The sequence below is a fragment of the Lepidochelys kempii genome, chromosome 14, assembly GCF_965140265.1.
Source record: "Lepidochelys kempii isolate rLepKem1 chromosome 14, rLepKem1.hap2, whole genome shotgun sequence".
In the NCBI taxonomy this organism is placed as follows: domain Eukaryota; kingdom Metazoa; phylum Chordata; order Testudines; family Cheloniidae; genus Lepidochelys; species Lepidochelys kempii.
The window spans coordinates 15,043,743-15,064,840 of record NC_133269.1 but is presented as its reverse complement, the minus strand read 5'-3'; the positions used below and the strand labels follow the sequence as shown (position 1 = coordinate 15,064,840).

The window sequence follows — 21,098 nt, the reverse complement described above, 5'->3', positions numbered from 1 at the left end:
TTCTCCAGAGTATTTTGTTTCCTAGACGACACCATCTTAAACTGCTCAAAGGAATAAAGTGTCTTAAACAACACAATTCTCTCTTCCATTCTCTTTTCAGCACAGTTCCTAGCAAGTAAACAGCTAAACCCAGCTGCTTACTGTAACTGGAATGCCACAAAAGCAAGGAGTGGTCAGGGGATCAGGATTGGGAAATTCTCATACACCCACCAAACTCACACCCAATACAAAATTTGGGAAGTGAGTTGAATTATGCTGCCTACAGGATTTCTTTAAACTCTGCATGAAGACTTTTGGAGCCCTAAACCATTGCAGCTAGAACCGTCAGCGGAGTCTTCAGGAACAATACATATATGCTTAGTGTTGAGTCAGAACCTTAAAATGTCAGAGTCAGAAAAACTATTTTAACTTGCTTAGGTCCTAACTTTTTTCCAACTCTTCTTGGTTTCAGCCTGGCTCCGACATGCCAGTCTTCAGTAGCAAACCCAAGATAATAAATTAATTCTATTATTCTTGTTGAACCATATTTTCTAGAGATCACTATCCTATGGCATGCTACACAGAACAACCATCCATGATATACAAGCATCCCTCTTTCATTGGATCGACATCAAAGATGTTAGCAGTTGGCATCACAAGTTGTATCTGGTTGTGTATCTATCCTCGAAAGACAGACTGAATCTTCAAAGAAACAGAAGCTGCAATAAACAAATCTGAGGATAAACTAGGGGTTGGAGTAGAGGACAGGGAGTAAAGGCAGATTCAACTTGGGACACAAGAGAGAGAAGCCAGTAGAATAAAGATGGATTTGAGGAGAAGACAAGGTATTAGAGAAGCTGCAGAGCAGGGAAGAGGTATAGCTGAGGATTCAAAGACAATAACCACTGGCCAGTACATAAGGGACATACAAGACAGGTGCTCAGACAGGAGCCACATAGGCTGCTTTGAGGAGAGAAAGTAGAAAGAGAGGGGGTATGGGACATACCACACGGGAAGGGGAATGATCTGGCTCAGGGGACAGGTAACTTTTACTTTCAAGTTCAAGTGTCCCCCTCCCCTCCCCACAGCTCCCATTCGCTGGGAAGCCGGACTTGCTGCTGGCCACTTCCGGGGCACAGCACAGTGTCGGAACAGGTAGGCACTAGCCTGCCTTAGCTGGGCAGCACCGCCGACGGGTCTTTTAATATCCCAGTCAGCGGTGCTGACGAGAGCCGATGGGTTGCTGAGCAAGGCGACCCAGTGCCTTACATGCTGCAACCCAGTACTGGGTCGCGACCCAAACTTTGAAAAACACTGCTCTAGAACCTCAGAGTTATGAACACCAGTTACACAAACTGACTGGTCAACCACACACCTCATTTGGAACCAGAATTACACAATTAGGAAGTAGGAGACACACCAAAAAAGGAAACAGTACAGTACTATGTTAAATGTAAACTACTAAAAAAAAAAAAAGGAAAGTTTAAAAAAGATTTGGCAAGGTAAGAAAACTGTTTCTGTGCTTGTTTCATTTAAATTAAGATGGTTAAAAGCAGCATTTTTCTTCTGCACAGTAAATTTTCAAAGCTGTGTTAAGTTAATGTTCAATTGTAAAATTTTGAAAGAACCACAAGGTTTTTTTCAGAGTAAAGAACATTTTAGGGTTACGAAAAACCTCCATTCCCAAGGTGTTCTTAACTCTGAGGTTCTACTGTAGTACTTTTCCTCAGTAGATCTCAAAGTGCTTTACAAAGGAAGTCCGTATTATTATCCCATTTTACAGCTGAGGAAACTGAGGCACAAAAAAGTGCAGTGACTTCCCCAAGGTCAGCTAGCAGGCCAGCAGCAGAGCCAGGAAGAGATCTCAGATCTCCTCAGTCCCAGTTTGTTGCTCTAACCAGGAGCCCATATTACCGGCAACCACAACACCATATTACCGGCAACTTAACCTCATTACCATTGATCAGCTCTTCATAACCACTTGTGTAAAAATAAGTAGGCAGTCCCAGTCAGGGTCCTGACAGCACAGGAGTTTCTGAAACTGCCATCAGGTGTTCCATTTCTGGTGTGAAGACGCCAAGGAACAGTGATGGAAACTGAACTCCCCCCTCCTCGCTAGAGCTAGTCCCTCCAGGTCAGGGTTGAGGCACACTGGCAGGGAAGTGAGGAAGTAGGGAAGAATTTGCTCTTTGTGCTGGTACACACATTATAGATCTTGGAGGGTAAAATCTGGTACCTTTCACCAACATTAGCTTTCACCTTTAAAAAGGCATAAAAAATTAACAAAAACTAAAAGTCAGGCAGAAAGGGGAGAGACAGACTGGGAAAACTGCACATTTGATTTAAGAGATTTTTGGTACCACTCCTGGGTTACTCTCTGCCTTGCTCTGCAGTGTCTCTTTTATTTTAATTGCTATTGAAAATATAAATAAGGGTGTTTTTTTAAAATCCCAGTTTCTATTACCAGTACTTTTAAAAGGGGGAAGAGAGGATTTTTAACAACTCAGAAGAACAACCTAGCGTTTCAGTGAAGCAAGGTCTCTTAATGCTGATGAAAATCTGTCAGTGGAGAGCACTCCAGCAATAATAGAAGCAGCAGCCATTCAAAAATACGTTACACCACCATTTGCTCTGCTCATGGCCTGGCAATTTGATAAGCTTGTCCTACCTTGGGCAATGAACTATGTCACAGCCAGGAGAAAGAGAGGACAGGGCAGTATGGAGATTCGTGAGATGCAAAAGTTCACACCACACAAGATGGGGTATAGGATCAGCAGCTGCGGACAATACTCCCGAACACAAGTGACGTCAACAAGAAAGGACAAGGTAAGTTACCATGCAGAAGATAGGGTCAGTCCTAGATTCTGGTTTCTTGTTCTCTAGGCCAGTAAGAACAACTACGTAGCACAGACTTTCAGCCCTTGAAGGGAATCAATCAACAGAAACTCCTCAGATCAACCAAGGGTTTCACCAGAATCCTGTTCAGCTCTCATTGGACTAGCTGGATGCTGTCAGGGGTAGAAACCAAGAGCATGAAAGACCCTGAGGAGAAATTAGGAGTCCTTTGATCAATCCTGGCACTTTAGCAGCCACATAGAGCTCTTTCACAACTTTAAGCTCCTTGGCTTGGTGTGGTGAAAGGAGCAGAACTATTTCCTGCAGTGACAGGTGTCCATTCTGGAGGCAGTAGCAGGGAAGGGCTTACCTAAAAAATGGTTACCTACCTTTCGTAACTGTTGTTCTTCGAGATGTGTTGCTCATGACCATTCCAATTAGGCGTGCACATGCGGCGTGCACGGCAGCCAGAAGGTTTGTCCCTAGCAGTACCCGTTAGGTCAGATTGGGCACCCCCTTAGGTTGCTGTGACGTTCCCATCTGGTGTTATCTGGACCAGTGATCTGCTAGGTCACTCCAATCCTTGACTCTGGGAGCCAGCCTTACCCTGCTCTGCTGTGAGAACCCCCACTCCTGGGTGGTTCACACACAGCCTCTGGCATGTAAACTGCTCCACTTGTAAGGTAACTCCCTTCTCTTCTTGTGCCAATATATATTTATGCCTGTATCTGTAATTTTCACTCCATGGATCTGAAGAAGTGGGTTTTTTACCCACGAAAGCTTATGCCCAAATAAACCTATTAGTCTTTAAGGTGCCACCAGACTCCTCATTGTTTCAGTGCCCTTACAAACTGAGATGCCTCTCACCACATGCTGGCTGGTTGCTCTTCAGCCAGGCTCTCCCCTTTGATTAGTGCTTCAGTCACTTGGTGTGGTGTCTGTAGATGTAGGTAGGAGAGAGAGAGAGAGCATGCCACCCTCCCACCCACCCCCAGTCAGAGTCAGGTGAGCATTACCTATTTACAGTTCCAAATTGACCAAGGAAAGGGGTGACTCCCTCAAGAGAACAGATTCTTTTGTTGCTACCTAGGCCAGCTCCCTTTGTTCCTGTGAGGCTGGGCTGGGTTTGTCCCATACCTGCCCTGATGAGGTGTGAACTGTCTCTTTGCTCTTGGAGAGTTTTTGCCTGGGCTTATTTTAAGCCAGGGGTTCTCAAACTGGGGGTCGGGAACCCCTCAGGGGGTCGTGAGGTTATTATGTGGGGGGTCATGAGTGGTCAGTCTCCACCCCAAACCCCACTTTGCCTCCAGCATTTATAATGGTGTTAAATATATAAAAAAGTGTTTTTAATTTATAAGGGGGGAGGGTCACACTTAGAGGCTAGCTACATGAAGGGGGTCATCAGTACAAAAGTTTGAGAATCACTGTTTTAAGCAATGAGGATACATTTTCAGCCTCATAACTACATAGATGAAATTATTACCTATAACCTTACTATAACATTACTGTAACAATTACTAGAACATCACTTTAACAACCACGCTCAGTGCATCATGAGCCATCCGAAGACACCAAACATGACAAACTTTGCATTGGATACCACACAATCATTTTATAAATATGAATATGAGTGTGTAGGGTGTTCCCCCGAGGTACAGAGTGTCACAGTCGCGCCTTCATGGCACTGAATATAGGGCTCTGCCAACTTGCTGCCACTTCAGTTCCTTCTTGCCAGATTGCTCTGACAGAGGGGTAGGGAGGTGATATTGGAATGGACATGAGCAACACATCTCGAAGAACAACAGTTGAAAAAACAGTTACCTACCTTTTGTTTCTTCGAGTGATTGCTCATGTCAATTCCAATTAGGCGATTACCAAGCCTAAATTTTGGAGGGAGGGTTGGAGCTCAAAGGTTCGCAGACTGAAGCACCGCCCTACCTAAGTCTGCATCATCTCTAGCCTGCTATGTAATAGCATAATGTGAGGTAGAAGTATGTATAGACGACCAAGTTGCGGCTTTGCAGATCTCTTGCATCGGAACATGGATGCCTTGTGGAGTGTACTGTCAGCGGACGGGCCGGTACTTTCGCCAAATCGTAGCAAGGATGTGATCCATGATGAAATCCTTTGGGAGGAGACTGGAACTCCTTTCATTCTGTCTGCTACTGCGATAAACAGCTAAACGGACTTCCAGAACAGTTTCGTTTGCTCGATATAGAACGCTAATGCCCGACGAATGTCCAACAAATGAAGTTTTTTCTCCCTGTTGCTTGAGTGCAGCTTAGGGTAGAAAACTGGGATGAAGATATCCTAGTTAACATGAAACTGGGAGACAACCTTCGTGAGAAAACCCAGATGTGGCCTGAGCTGAACTTTGTCCTTATAGAAAAGGAGTACTTGTGGCACCTTAGAGACTAACCAATTTATTTGAGCATGAGCTTTCGTGAGCTACAGCTCACTTCATCAGATGTTTACCGTGGAAACTGCAGCAGACTTTATATACACACAGAAATCATGAAACAATACCTCCTCCCACCCCACTGTCCTGCTGGTAATAGCTTATCTAAAGTGATCAACAGGTGGGCCATTTCCAGCACAAATCCAGGTTTTCTCACCCTCCACCCCCCCACACAAATTCACTCTCCTGCTGGTGCTAGCCCATCCAAAGTGACAACTCTTTACATAATCAAGTCGGGCTATTTCTTGCATAGATCAAGGTTTTCTCACATCCCCCCCACCCCCATACACACACAAACTCAGAGTGAGTTTGTGTGTGTATGGGGGTGGGGGGGATGTGAGAAAACCTTGATCTATGCAAGAAATAGCCCGACTTGATTATGTAAAGAGTTGTCACTTTGGATGGGCTAGCACCAGCAGGAGAGTGAATTTGTGTGGGGGGGTGGAGGGTGAGAAAACCTGGATTTGTGCTGGAAATGGCCCACCTGTTGATCACTTTAGATAAGCTATTACCAGCAGGACAGTGGGGTGGGAGGAGGTATTGTTTCATGATTTCTGTGTGTATATAAAGTCTGCTGCAGTTTCCACGGTAAACATCTGATGAAGTGAGCTGTAGCTCACGAAAGCTCATGCTCAAATAAATTGGTTAGTCTCTAAGGTGCCACAAGTACTCCTTTTCTTTTTGCGAATACAGACTAACACGGCTGTTCCTCTGAAATTTGTCCTTATAGAACACCGTGTAAGGAGGCTCAGACGTTAGGGCCTTGAGCTCAGACACCCTCCTGGCTGACGTTGTTAGTACCAGAAACGACACCTTATATGAGATGTACAGCAGAGAATATGTCACCTGTGGTTCGAAAGGTGGCCCCATTAGTCTGGAAAGGACCAGATTATGGTCCCAGGCTGGGACTGGCTGTCGAACATGAGGGTACAGCCTGTCATGGCCTTTAAGGAAACGACTGACCATGTGGTTGGCAAAGACCGACCAGCTCTCCACACCTGGATGGAATCCAGAAATGGGGCCAAGTGAACCTTTACTGATAACATGGAAAGCCCTTTCTGTTTCAGACGGCAAATCAAGAGCTATGAGCGTTCCAGCTAACTGTCATAGGCGGTAAGTAGTAACTGAAGTGGAGACAGGTTGGCAGGGCCCTATATTCAGCGCCATGAAGGCGCAACCCCAGAGGGCACCCGGACTGACCCGATGGGTACGGCTAGGGGAAAATCCTTCCGGCTGCCATGCACGCAGCGCGCGCACACCTGATTGGAATTGATATGAGCAATCACTTGAAAAACTACTGTGACCTATTATAAGGTTTGAATGACAAGAGACTCAAGTAAATCTCCTGACTTCCAATCATCAAATAGCCGTGGCACTATGAAGAATGTCACTTGTGTCAAAGCAAGATATGGACATTCTGAAGCGCAGTGTGTTCATTTGCACAGACAGCAGCACCCAAAGTGGGCTTCTAGAGCTCAGCTGTTCCATAGCAGTGCTAGTGTTGAAGCCTGAGAGTAGTCTGAAAGGCTGTGGCATAACTGCACATAATTGCTTCTTGTCTTAAACTGATCAATACCAGAGCAGTCCAGAGTGCCATTAACAACAGAACAAATAGATGATTACTTTAATTGTAACATTACCTCCATAGTCTTAGCAATTTAAACTGAAAGCAACACAGTTCAACAAGGTCCTCACGCAAAATATATTGGGGAGGTCACAGGTGCAGGCAGGGGCAAGCCCAGCTTCCCGTGGTCTCATATAAAGTAACACCACAACACCAGCTAAGAAAAGGTACACCAATCTCAAGCCAAATAGTGATGGATGCTTCCCAGTTCCTGTGCAACTTGTGTCTATGTTAATGTTCTAGAGCAGTGGTTCTCAAACTTTTCTGTTCATGGACCACTTGAAAATTGCTGAGGGTCTCGGCGGACCACTTAATGATCTTTCCAAATGTTGTTTGTACCGTTAGCTAACTATTGTAAAGTGCTTTGGATAAAAGTGCTTTTTAAAAAAAATCTTAATAATAATAAATGGTTTTTTTGTTCTACAAATAAAATCACACAACTAATATTTTAATATCAGTGGTCTTACCTTTCTAATGCGATGGATGTGCTCTCTTCCCCTGCCGCGGCAGCCCCCGAGCTGGGCCTGGGAAGGAAGGGGGTTTCTCTCTCTCCGCAGCATCCCCTAAGCTGGCGTGGGAGGGGGGTGTCTCTCCCCCACCACAGCAGTGAGGCTGGGAAGGAGAGTGGTCTCTCCCCAGCAGCAGCCCTAGAGCTAGGGAAAGTCGCCTCTTTCTCTGGCCACTGCAGCCCTGCACGTCCCAAATTCTCCCCACCCCTTCTTCTCACCCCACTGCCCCCTCCCACCTACTCCCCCCCAAGGCCACCACCTGACCTTACATGTGCATCTTCTCCAGGGTCCGGGCACCTGATTAGTGGAGCCATGCCTGTGCAGCTCCACTAATTAGGTGGGTGGCCTTTCATTCTCTCATGTGCAGCGGCCCAGGCGCGCACCTTAGAGGGAACTATCAGAGGACCACCTGAATGGAGCTCGTGGACCACAGTTTGAGAACCTCTGTTGTAGAGAAAGTCTGTCTCTTAAACTATTATCTAACAGGTAATCTGCACTAGTAAGCAAAAGCCAGCCAGCGTTCTGGAAAGACTGCAGAACATGCTCAGCAAGGGGAAGGGTTGCCTGGAGAGTAAAATGGAGGTAGTTAATGTGATCTGGAAATGAAAAGGCTACAATGACCGGGGAGGGAGGCAAGTGAGAGGAAGGAGCAAAAAGGGTAAAGTCATAAGAATTTTTTCTCTCCACTCCTGGTCTAGAGTACGCATGATCTTCTCCAGCTTTGGTCTCAAACACAATCTCTCACCCAGACCAGGCCCCAGAATAGGGCATCTACCTGTTCACTCTCTCAAGTGACAAACACATTTGATACTCAGGTGGCTGCTGAAACTCATGCATAGAAAAAGTGGCCAATCGAGTAGCGTCTGCTGCTCTCTCTTTCTTCTTAGAATCATCATCTTGGAGGCAGCAGTGCATATAAGGCAAATAATCTTCCAAGAACCACTGCAAACATCCCTTTAAAGCTACCAGCTGCACGTACCCACCACGGAGGCCTCTCTCTCCCCTCTTTCTTTAGGATTGGAAACATACTAAGTAACAAGAGGCTGGTTACACACAAAACACACATAGGTATTAGTCAATCTGACATTTACAAGGGCAGAAGAAGAAATAATATTGCCCAGCTAGCCCTGGAGAAAGGCAGAACTGTCCAAACAGCACACGTACAGGGCAAGTCTAACTGAGCAGCAGGAAAATGTTACTCAGTTAAATGGAAAACTTCTCTACACAGCCTCAGGTCTGCTTTATAAAAACGTTTGCAGTGATTTAAGCATTCACAAAAGACGTCATGATAAGTACTCAGGTGACTGAAGACCTCAATTTATCCTCAGAATAGGACAGGTATAGCATAAGTAGCAGCACACGCTTCCCCTACACAGTCCCAGTAGCATGCCTAACCCTAGTCTTGAGAGTACTATTTCTAGAGTTGAGAAGGGAGTTCAATCTCTATGGCCCATTCCACCCTTCACTTTTCTAAAGAGTCCCAAGCAAGGGTGCCCACTGAGATAGGACTGCAAAAAGTTACAAAAGGATCTCACAAAAATTGGGTGAGTGGGCAACAAAATGGCAAAAGAAATTAAACGTTGATCAATGCAAAGTAATGCACGTTGGAAAACATAATCCCAACTATACATGCAAAATGATGGTGTCTAAATTAGCTGTTACCACTTAAAGATCTTGGAATTATCATGGATAGTTTTCTGAAAACATCTGCTCAGTGTGCAGCAGCAGACAAAATGCTAACAGAATGTTAGGAACCATTAGGAAAGAGATAGATAGTAAGACAGAAAATATCATAATGCCACAATATAAATCCATGGTACACCCACATCTTGAATACTGAGTGCAGTTCTGGTCTCCCCATCTCAAAAAAGATATATTAGAATTGGAAAAAGTACAGAGAAGGGCAACAAAAGTGATTAGACATATGGATTTCCGTATGAGGAGAGGTTGATAAGACTGGGACAGTTCAGTTTAGAAAAGAGACTACTAAGGGGAGATATGATAGAGGTCTATAAAATCATGAATGGTGTGGAGAAAGTGAATAAAGAAAGGTTATTTACCCCTTCATAAACACAAGAACTAAAGGTCACCCGAAGAAATTAATAGGCATTAGGCTTAAAACAAACAAAAGGAAGCACTTCAGACAATGGACAGTAAACCTGTGGAACTCACTGCCAGGGGATGTTGTGAAGGCCAAAAGTATAACTACGTTCAAAAAAGAATTAGATAAGTTCTTGGAGGATGGGTCCATCAATGGCTATTAGCCAAGACAGTCAAGGACACATTCCCATGCTCTGGATGTACATAAAACTTCTGACTGCTGGCAGCTAGGACTGTTCTGTTCACTCCCTCTGAAGCATCTGTCACTGGCACTGTTGGAAAACAGGACATGGACTAGATGGACCATTGGTCTGACCCAGTAAGGCCAGTCTTATGTTCCTCTACCCCCTACAAACCAGACTGAGATAATCAACTCATTTCACACAATCATTCAGTCTGTCAGTGGTAGTAACTTTTGGCCCCTGCTAAATCTGAGCTGTGTGCAAACCGATGACTTAGAAGCAAAAAGCTCTGCATCTCACTGCCTGGTTTCTCACACTGGTAGTCTCCCAAAACAAGAGTAAACACCCATTAAACTCAGAATGCAACCCATGAGCTGACAAAGAGATGAGAACATCATTTCCTTGATAGTCCTCTTCTCAACAGGTCTACTAACTCCACAGAAAATCATTAGCCCTACTCATATTGCATGCCAACCACGTAGGATGGAAAATATGAGGCTGCTGGTATAAACTGGATGTCCTCCTGGTATCTCTGGGTTATCCAGTGGTGGACCTTAGTTATCAGGGACAAGCAAACATGTTCCCTTGACTATGCAAGAGAAAGATCTTCCAGCTTTAGCAACAACTACAGATTACTCCACATACTAATGCAAAACATGCAGACCGAAGTCACAGAGAAGCAAACCAACCAGGACTTTAGAATCAATATGTTTAAGATGTGATCTCCTTTCTGGGGAACCTACCTGACACTGCTCCTTCAGGTCCATGACTGCACGATTCTGTAAGCATGCCCAACACAATGTAACTACCCCTCGGGGGGAGAGCCTCTCCTAGGTGTGTATGACCTTTGGTTACTCTGTTATCGTAACACCATCTGTGGAAACAAAAAGGGCAAGAGTCAGATTTTCCTCCACACTCTCTTTAAGGCAAGTGTACAATGAAGCTGACAGACTTCAAATGAAAGGAAAGGGGTGTAGGTGAGAAAAACCGGGAGTAGAAGGTGGTTCTAAATTGTGCCCCATTAGTTTGCAGTCCCCTGCCCCAAGTGGGCTTTATCAGTTTAACTTTCAAAAAAGCTGTCGGCACTAGATGAATTAAATTCCCTGCAGAGCAAAATAAACTTTATGCAGCAGCCTTGACATATATCCTGGAACACATCCAGGAGATCTGCCAAACTCTGCCCTTAGCAAGAAGCTAGATTCCACCAGGTGCTGCGAAGACAGCAGGCTGAAATGCCAGCCAGCAGACGTGTGATCGGACCAGGCTGTCACCAGCGGCCATTTGTCTTGCTATTTTTATCTAACCGGGGCTCTGTCCAGCTAATCTCTAATGGAGCCTGCAGTAATGAGTCTTCCATTTGCTGAAACACCACATCAGATCCTCATTGACAAGGCTATGCTCTAGGGCTAAACTCAAATCTGGCCCACCATTAAACAGGCCAGAAGGCCTAAAGAATGGCTCCAGATCACCAGGGAATAGACTAGCAAATTTTATTTTAGCAAAACTGGGATTAACAGAGCTACAGCAGGAGACAGCTCTGGAACTCACTTTCCCCCTTGCTCTGACATAGCCTGAATTGGTTGACCTTCAGGGCACACAGCAAGACTCATCTGTTATTTTGGACTTTGCAGGGAGGGGACTAGTTGAAGGAATTTGGTAGTTCATTTCAGGGTATTATATTTAGGAGGGGATCATCTTAAATATTAAATGAGTTGAGATAGTAAAAGGGGCTATATGATGAAGTGGCCTTGGGCAGCAGAGTCGTTTGGAAGTAAGGGTTAATGACTCTTGTATTTTTAATAGTTACACAGAGTTTTAGAGATTGGACAGATGCGTCTAATAAACAGGAGGCACACAGTTCAGCAAACTGACCCATACCAGATCTGTATTTACTAAACTGAAACAAAACCCTGTGATGTGGTACTAGGTTGGATGTGGTCACCAGACCTTCCACCCTACCCTAGTCTGTAATTTTGCCCATTTTTCACAGCAGATGGATTCTGCAGATCCCAACTGGTTGTCTCCCAGCCTCCTGCAATCTTTGTGCATGGCACTGTTCTCTATGACAGCAGTGTAACTAGATTCATTTGAGCACAAAAGGAACCCTCAGCTCCCTTAGAAAGCAATGTTTCCCCTGTGACTATGACCATGCACATCTGTGTGTTATTAGGTGAAAGGCAGACACCAACCAACAAGTCAACTTCATGTACCCTCTCTACCTATATGCTACTCCTGGTGGAATTCTACGTCACTGCACATGCGCAGAATTCATGGCCTCTGCAGATTTCTTTGATTCCCTTCAGAAAAATGACTTCTGACAGAGAAGCAAAAGAAAGCCACAAGAGCGGTTTGGGCAGCTGGTGGAGATGTAAATCACCACAAGGAGTAGAGGGGGGGCTGAGCAGTCATGCATGTGAGAGACACACTCTGTCCCTCTTGCTCACTACTGCGGCACGTTCAGCATGGAGGGACTGGGCTTTGGGGTGTTTCTGAAGAGACAGGCGTGGGGCAGGCTGTCCCCTCAGGCAGAGCAGAATGTAGCATCCTGCCTGCTTAGTGAATTGTTCCCATTGTTCTTAGTGAATTCCCACAAGAGTATAAAACAGGTGTAAAAATTTTAAGTCTCCTTTACGGTGCCAGAGTGGTGTAAATGAGTCTTACTGTAAAGGACAGTATGGCCTTATAAGTGTGTATGGTGTTTTAGTGATTAGAACTGGTCTAAATTTTTGGACTGAAAAAACGTCCTATCAAAATGTGCTCCATGAACTGTTTCCTACTGACCTTTTGGGAAATGGTCAGTAGCCAGTATAAATTGCGAGTTTGAGTCCCCAGCCCTCATTTGCTCTTCAATTGCCTATGATGTAACACTGAGCATATGGCTGCATATATTTGTTGACTAATAACAAAGTAAAGGGTCAATACTAGCTACATTATTATTAGACAGATGGGATCTGATGATTTCCTCCAATGCTCCCCATGCCCATTCTCCATTCATTGTATGGTAGTTTAAATAAATTACTAAAATAATTGAAACTAGCATTATTGCGTTACTTTGATTTAAAAAAATGCAGAATTTTAAAATATTGTGCACAGAATTTTTAATTTTTTGGCACAGAATTCCCCCAGGAGTAATATAGGCCTCATACATCATTTGAGAATGTTATGTCTCCTTTAAGACAAGGTATGATGTGAAGCTGTCAAGTGGTGCAATTACCACAGAAATGGAGATAAAACAATGACACCACATTAAAATGACCACTTTGAAATATTTCCATTTGTTTCTGTTTAATGACTATATTATTTCAAAACATAAACTTGGATTTCTTTGTGACCTCAAAGCATAACAACAATCTAAAGGTAAAACAAAAATAATAATAAATTTGTACAGGTATCACTGAAATGTAATAGAAATGGTGACATTTCTAGTCATTATCATCATCATCTTGTTCATCATGCTGAGAGTGCATGGGTTATCATAATCTTCATTGCCTTAGCACATACACAGTCCTATGCACGGAAGTCTGTTGACTACAACCACAGTTGATTGTGCAGTGACCCCTACAGGTACAAGCACAAAGAAAATCCTACAGAAGCTCAGATGCCCTGCGGCCCTTGAAGAATGTAGGAAGTAGTACACAGTGGCGCTGGAACAATTTTTATAGTGGGGTTTCTGAGAGCCATTGAACCAAACTGTAAACCCTGTATATAATGGAATCCACTTCAAGCCAGGGGGTGCAGCAGCCCCCTTCCTCCAGCACTCTTAGTTCCAGCACCTATGGTATTTCATCCACATTTTTCCATCCATGTTGCAATGGCAATCCAATATCTGGTTTGTCTATGTGTGAAGACATCCAAATAGTTGTTTGCCATGGTGCTCTTTTGACATATTCTTCAAAACTGTCCTTATATGGTCGGCGTTTGACCAGCGACTTGTCCTTTTTGTTGACTAGATTGAGGCACAAGCAATTCAGGTCTCTGTGGGTCTCCTTTTCTTTCTCACTCTGATCATACAGCAGTATTACAGACTTCCTTCTTGCAAAAATTGCAGCTTGTGTCACTCTTCCCCCAACAGGCAAGATCTCTGAAGCGGTAAGCTCCCTTTGTTTTGATGACATTAAACACAAACTCCCCCCGCCCCCAAATACCAAACAGGGATGACACAGAGTTACACCCTGTTAATTAGTGTACAGCAGAAAGTATGTTGCAGAAGTCAGGTCTGAGGTGTGTAACAAATTGTGTGCACAGGTATGAAATGACACGTCTGTTGTGCTAGTAATGGTGCATATTTCAATCGACACATTATCATTTTTGGAAAGCAGTGAACAACAAGAACCAAAACTTCAAGTGACCTAATTACTATGGTTCCTTTGACATCAAGAGACTCAAAAGCCATATTGGCACATACCATATGCAGAAGCAACCTTGTGTCCACTTATTCTTCAGTACTGTACAAGTCTTGGGCTTCTTCAACACCTTTACTGGTGATGGACTTTGTTACTTCACCTTGCAAAAAGCCTACAGCAAAGAGGAGAGTGTGGGTGTGCTCCTACACTCTCAGGTACATTTTGAACCATATATTCACAGAGAAATTGTACACGTGACTGCTTGCTGGATGCCACGTTGAGAAACTTTTACCATGGAGGCACAGAGCACCCACCAATCAACTGGTGTTTCTTGCATCCAATCTTAGATCCTGTCCGGCGCGGTCTTTCTGCAGTTTTCACAGAGTTACTGTTGTCATATCTGTTAAAGACTTCGATTACAAATTAACTTTGTCAAACCTTTTTAGGATCTGCCTCAAGGACTCGGCAGGACTCAATTAATCAAATGTGTGGAATTTGTCTCCAGCCATCATTTGTACGACAGCCATGGCATTTCTGATGTACACTGTGATTTCTTTCTTGCATGCTCTTAGCTCGTGGATTCTTTCATCTTGAGCTTCCAGCTGATGCCCTAATACAGCTTTGTCTATTCTTCTCATTGTTCCATCACCATGAAAGAGGGACATAGGCACAGGTCCTACAGGATGACTAAGAACAGTTCTCATTGAAACATCATTTCTGCATCTTGCTAAGGACAGGGCTCCACAGAAAACAATTTCTGGACTGAGAGCTGCTGTGATTGTCCCTCCCCGACAGACAAATTTGGTCTTCTTGGCCATGTCAGCAAATGATCATGTCAGATTTCTTGACTGGTCTGAAGAAGCTACATGTCCCATCAGCATTAAGAGAATCTCTCATATCTCTCCAGTTGTTCTTCACCAACATCTGCTATTTTGAGTAGACTTTTGTACATCTGATGTTACATGCATTCCAGAGAACATTGGTAAGCACCTCTGGATGGTAATTCAGGGTCAAATGAGTGTGCCATATTGTTGATCATATGGTTGGTAAAAGCTGTAACATGCTCTTCATCCCTCTTCAGTGCAGAGGCAAGGACTTGTCTGTGGACTTTATTCTCACTACTTCTTGTTAGACAACGTCTCTCTCTCTCATAGTTTTTGTATATTCATAATACAAAGCTGTGTATTGTCATCTCTAACACTAATAATGACCTTTACATAAAAAAAGTGTCACTAAATTAAAAAATCTAGTTCCTAGAATATTTCAAAAGCTAGTACTGCATGTGTAGACAATTACAAATTAAAATCTTCTACCAGGAAGACTAGAGGTACACTGTGTGTACAAAAGCTTACAAATGGAGAAGCATTATGTTAGGAATTCATAATTTATATCTACCCACTGCAGTATAAACTGTGGGCATGCAAACTACTGCTATTAGTGCACAATGTTCAGTGAGAGACTAATCTGGTCAGCAAATTTCAGCTGAAAATACAGAAAACTATTATAACCACTTGTGCAATATTTTGCCAATTAATACGCAACGTGAAAACATTTCCTGTTAACATATTACAAAATGTCGATATACAGCATTTTTGCTTAGTCATTTCTAAAAAAAAACAAACTTGCCCATGCAAAAATCAATAAAAATATTTTAGTACATTGTCATTTGGTAGCTTTGACCAATAAACACCACAATAAGGTGTTGAAATTAGCTTAAACAGTAAAAACTAGTCACAGTCGTATGGCAGTGTGTTTCTGGAACTGTGCAAAAATTGACACTTTCATTTTGTTTCACCTCACCTACAGGCTTACAGCACTACTTGACAGCTCCACATGATACCTCATCTAAATGTACATAAAATAAGCTTTCAAATGATACATGATGTGGGTTGTCTAGGGTGAGTACCTTAAACTCCAAAAACATGGCCCTTTTTGGAGAACTGCCACACACCTAAGCGTCACATATATGCATTTCCGCTCATGCAAGCATCCGCATTTGAGGTTACACATGCTCAGTTAATTTACTAGGGATGAATTGTTCAGAGTACGTAGGACAAGAAACCACCATCTGTAGTTACTTTTGCTGTCTCTACTTTCTGGCTGGCACATCATCAGAATTAGCTAGCAGTCTGGACTCAGCATCATTCCCATACTGTTTCTTTGCCTGTGAGGGTCTCAAAACAAAAAATGGGCTATCAACTATGCCAGGCCAATTAGCAAGTGCAATGAAAAGATCACAAAACGTTACTGGAGTGTAGCGGACAAAGAGGGGCTGAGAATGGGAAGGAGGCATATATACCTTAGTATGCCCCTATAGAGCAAAATAGTGCCTTGATATCTTGCCCTTAACTCAGGGATCACTTCAGCACAAGGCAAAGGGGAGAGGATAGACTTTTAAAATGAAGGAAAATGGCAATTCAGAGAAGGGTTTGAGAAAGCTCCAGGATTCTTCTTCCTATTAACCCAAATAGGAGACTCATGGCCTTGACTAGCAAGGACACACTCAGATACCTGGAGGCCAAAGCCACAAAAGCAGAAAGTGAAGAAAACATTCTGAATGTCCTCTGTGCTGATCCAGTGTAGCCCAGATCGTTAGCAAACGTGGCTCTGCTCTGCTCCCCCTTCCAGTACCATTTCAATGGAAGGAGGTCATGAAGGGAGACAGCTGTGCAGGAGACAGCCTTGCTCAGCACTGTAGTGACATTCTGTTTCAGGCAGCAAACTGAATTAAATGTGATCTTGAAGGCAAAACATGCCACTTGTCAAAGTTCAAAACACATTGTTCAGCATGTGTAGGAGTGTCACTCTAAGATCAGTGCAAGCATCTATAATGCCAGGGAGGAGGACTCTGGAGGACAGTGAAGTTAGACATACACTAGATTGGTTGGAAAGAGTGGATACTCTTTACCTACATAAATCTAAATGGCTACCAAAAAACAATGAATAACAATTCTGATTGATATCTCCATAGCTATCTAGTTATCCGATAAAGGGAGACCTAGACACACAGGGTTTTCCCAAAGTCTGAATGGAACCGATGTGAAACTCATCATCAATTCAATTTTTCTCTCCCGCAACTTAAGGTGACAAAAATGGTTAGGTCCTAAACCAGAAGTGGGCAAACTACCGCCCGGGGACTGCATCCAGCCCTCCAGACATTTTAATTCGACCCTCAAGCTCCCGCCGGGAAGCAGGGTCTGGGGCTTGCCCCGCTCCAGCCAGGGAGCAGGATCGGGGCCTTGCCCCACTCCGCACAGCTCCTGGAAGCAGCAGCACTTCCCCACTTCAGCTCCTACGCATAGGGGCAGCCAGGGGCTCTGCATGCTGTCCCCACCCCAAGCACCACCCCCGCAGCTCCCACTGGCCGGGAATCACAGCCAATGGGAGCTGCAGGGGCAGCACCTGTAGACAGGGTAGCATGCAGAGCCACCTGGCTGCGCCTCCATGTAGGAGCCGGAGAGGGGACATGCCACTGTTTCTGGGAGCTGCTTGAGGTAAGCACCGCCCAGAGCCTGTCCCCCTAGCCCCTTTCCCCAGCCCTGATCCCCCTCCCGCCCTCTGAACCCCTTGGTTCCAGCCCAGAGCACCCTCCTACACCCCAAACCCCTCATCCCCAACCCTACCCCAGAGCCCACACCCCCAGCTGGAGCCCTCATGCCCTCCTGTACCCCAACCCCAATGCCGTGAGCATTCATGGCCCATCATACATTTTCCATACCCAGATGTGGTCCTCGGGCCAAAAAGTTTGCCCACCCCCATCCTAAACACTTCAAAAGTGAAGCAATGAACCCACATCTTTCTTGTGCCACTCTGGATATACACAGCAAGCGGATCTTTTCACAGCAGAATCCCACTTTAAGGAGTTTGTTCACTAAGAACCAAAAGTTTTGAACATAGCCAATGGTAGATAAGCTATGATATTTATATGACAAGGACAACTGAAACTACAGACAAAGTCTGCCTTCTCTGGCGAGATCAGTACTGGAGTCATAGTAATTAAGTCATCTAAAATATAATTTGCCTGCACATAAAGCCCTTGTTTTTCAAATACATATTCTATTATCAAACAATCCCCAATTTGTTTGCTACATTTATGTAGTATCCACTAAAAACAATTTGCATAGTACGGGGGGAGGATCATGAGATACAAATAGTAAATATGGCTTCATAGAATTAGGGGTTCACACACTTCGTAGCTTCTGTAGGCCAAACTCATTGCACATACCAGGAGTTCCTGGCATTTCGCCATTTCTCCCACAGGCTACCTGTGTGCCATTCTCCCATCATCTTCTATTTCAGGGACTCCCTGCAACTCCCCCCGAGCCCTTCCAGCACATGCCAGTAGTTCTGTGGCCCAGGCCCTCGAAAGTATTTAGGTTTATAACTTCCACTGATTTCAGTGGAAGTTACGTGCCTAAATACTTTTGAGGATCTGGGCCTGGGTCCCTGCACCATTCCCTCTCTGGCACATGCCAGGGGCTCTGTGTCTCCCTCTCCCTCCCCACCACCCCGGTGACAGGTCTGGAAGAGGTTAACTTGCAGTGAGAGATTCAGTTAGCTCCTCCCCAGATGCACTTGTACTGGCTATTAGGCATGGGTGCAGGATTTAGAAAGGGAGGAAGAAGGGGAGAAAAGTAGATAGGCTTCTTCAGTGCGTGAGCTGGAAGCCTCAGCTGAGACAAGGGCCTGATGAGCTGTAGTCTGCTTGAAACCTGGAGTAAGGGAAGGAGTACACCAACCCCTAGATGTGGGACTGTCTAAGGCACAGAAACCTGTGGTTACACAGGAGAACAGTCTAGAGCAGCAGAGACACACATGCAATGAGGTGGCTGCCAGCCTGGTCCAACTGGGCTGATGTTTGTTTTTTTTATACACTTCTGTTGGACTCTGGCAATGGATTCTGTGGCCCTGAAAAGGGCTGGACTCTGTAAAGTGGTCTTGCTGGAGGGCAGGTCACTCCTATAGCCAGAATAGGCCAAAGGACATTGTGGGAAACTGAGGCAGTGTTGATGCACCAATACACCTAGACAAAAGGGACCATACTGGAGTGACAACTTTGCTACATTCTCCCTCCCCTCCAAACCAGTGTCCCTCATCTAGAGTCTCTGTATGCACCCCCGTTCCCTGTTCCCATACCAGGGTCCCTTACTTCCTCCCATGAGAGGGCCTCTGTACTCCCATTCCCATATTCCCCCAGGGACTCTGTATGCCACCACTCTCCTCTTCCTGATACCAGGGCCCACCAGGCCAGGGGCTCTGTGTGCTACCCATTCCCCCATGCCAGGAACTCTGTGTGCCCCCCCCCCCATTTTCCCCTTACCCCCCCAATATTACTATTTATCTTCTTTCTGCCTGGGAGATAAGTCATGCAGGGTGCCAACATTTTAAACTCCATTGGGAGGACAAGTAGAGATGAGATATGGGTATTATACCGGAAGGTGTTAATGGGTACCATCAACTTGATTTTTGAACAGTAGACAATTATAGAGGTGTTTGAAGTTATGACTCTGCTAAGCAGATGACAGAAACTCTGCGTCCTCCCCCTCACATTTAATCCCTTCTGGTTTTCAGATTTCCCCCCAAAATCATGAATAGGGTTCTACCTATTGATGCCCAGAACATTCCCTGGAATTCTGGAACTGATTGGATGTAGCATTCAAAAGTTATTGAATTACACCACGCAGAGAAATGCCATCAGGCTGAGCGAAAAGCCTTGCAAGCTCAGCCAAATAATATAGCCAGTGTAACTGCTGTCTTTAACATTCAGTTGTTCTCTCGATACATTACCTCACTGCTGCTGACCTATGTTCCATGTAGGGCCAATTGTGTGACAATTCTCTAGAATTGAGCCAATAATTACCTAGAGGAACATAGGGAGATTCATAGTTTTATTTCAGAATATTTCTCTTTATTTCAATTTATAATAATGCATCTACCCACTCGTTTGGCTTCATGCACATTCAATATGAAACAACAATCAGTCCCAGTGTCCAACAAACGGAACCCTTCCAAATGCAAAACAAAACTTTCCCACCACCCTCAACTCATCCATCCCGCCCAGAAAAGGCCTGGGAGAAAAAGTGAGACTTGTAGCTTGACTGAAGGTCAACACGTTTCTATCAGCTAAGCAGCATTTGAAACACCTGTCTGAATATCAGATGCTGAGCCTTTGGAGGGATGCATCTGAATATTAAAATAACCATCTTTAGAATTAAACATGATCTCCCCAAATTTGGGCATTTATAAAGCATATTTCTTAAATCTGAGTTTTCATATATTAGTAATAATATTCTGCATTTGTTAAGCATCTCCCATCAAGAATTTCAAAGTACTGCAGAAACATTAACTGATTAAGCCTCACAACACCCTTTTGATGTATTTAGGTTATATAATCCAACAATAAAAACAACACAATGGGATACGTTATACAAGATGTATGATGGCAGCAGCTGAATAGGAAAAAAATCAGACAATTACACTGTCAATGCACCTGGAAAAAAATTGTGCTTCAAAAGCATCCCATGTTACAAATATTCCAGGAAGAGAAAAAACATTCCTGGCTACAGAGTTTTCCCTGGACTGTTCAATTCCTAATGCTTTCACTTTATTTAAGTATAATTCCCAATCTGTATTATATCTACAAAGAAGATGGAGAGAGTCTGAACATCTCATTGCCAGAAATGAATCCCACAAGAAGAGAAGTCTGATATATCACCTAGAATAGAAACATGGGGGAAACAAATGAGAAAAAAACAGCTGCCTTAGAAAGAACAGCTTAGAATAAAACATATATATATTAGCAATGCCATAGGGTCTTCCTAGTCACCCGTATTTAGCACTGAGCTGATAATTTGGATCACTCTGTGTTTACAGATAGCTGGGCTTCAAGGAGCGCTTAAAAGTGGCATTGTTAATTGTGTTAATGCCCAGCAAGTGTGTACAGTAATTAGAGCAGATGAACTAGCAGTCTGACTATCGGATTCTATTTCTGCCCCTAATTCACTGTTTGATCTGGGACAAACCATAACATCTCTGCCTCAGTGTCCCTACTTTATAGATCAGGCTAAT

At 44.2% G+C, this 21,098-nt stretch overlaps 1 protein-coding gene across 5 annotated transcripts in view; it reads right to left on the bottom strand.

Moving 5' to 3' along the window:
- TMEM94 (transmembrane protein 94) overlaps positions 1 to 21,098 on the bottom strand; it is a 99,548-nt gene that overhangs the window by 64,246 nt on the left and 14,204 nt on the right. For all 5 annotated transcript variants that reach the window (XM_073311868.1, XM_073311871.1, XM_073311872.1 and 2 more), the window contains exon 2: positions 10,431 to 10,561. In XM_073311868.1, coding sequence (XP_073167969.1) covers positions 10,431 to 10,476 — 46 coding nt within the window. In that variant the 5' untranslated portion in view covers positions 10,477 to 10,561. The remainder of the gene's footprint in view (positions 1 to 10,430; positions 10,562 to 21,098) is intronic.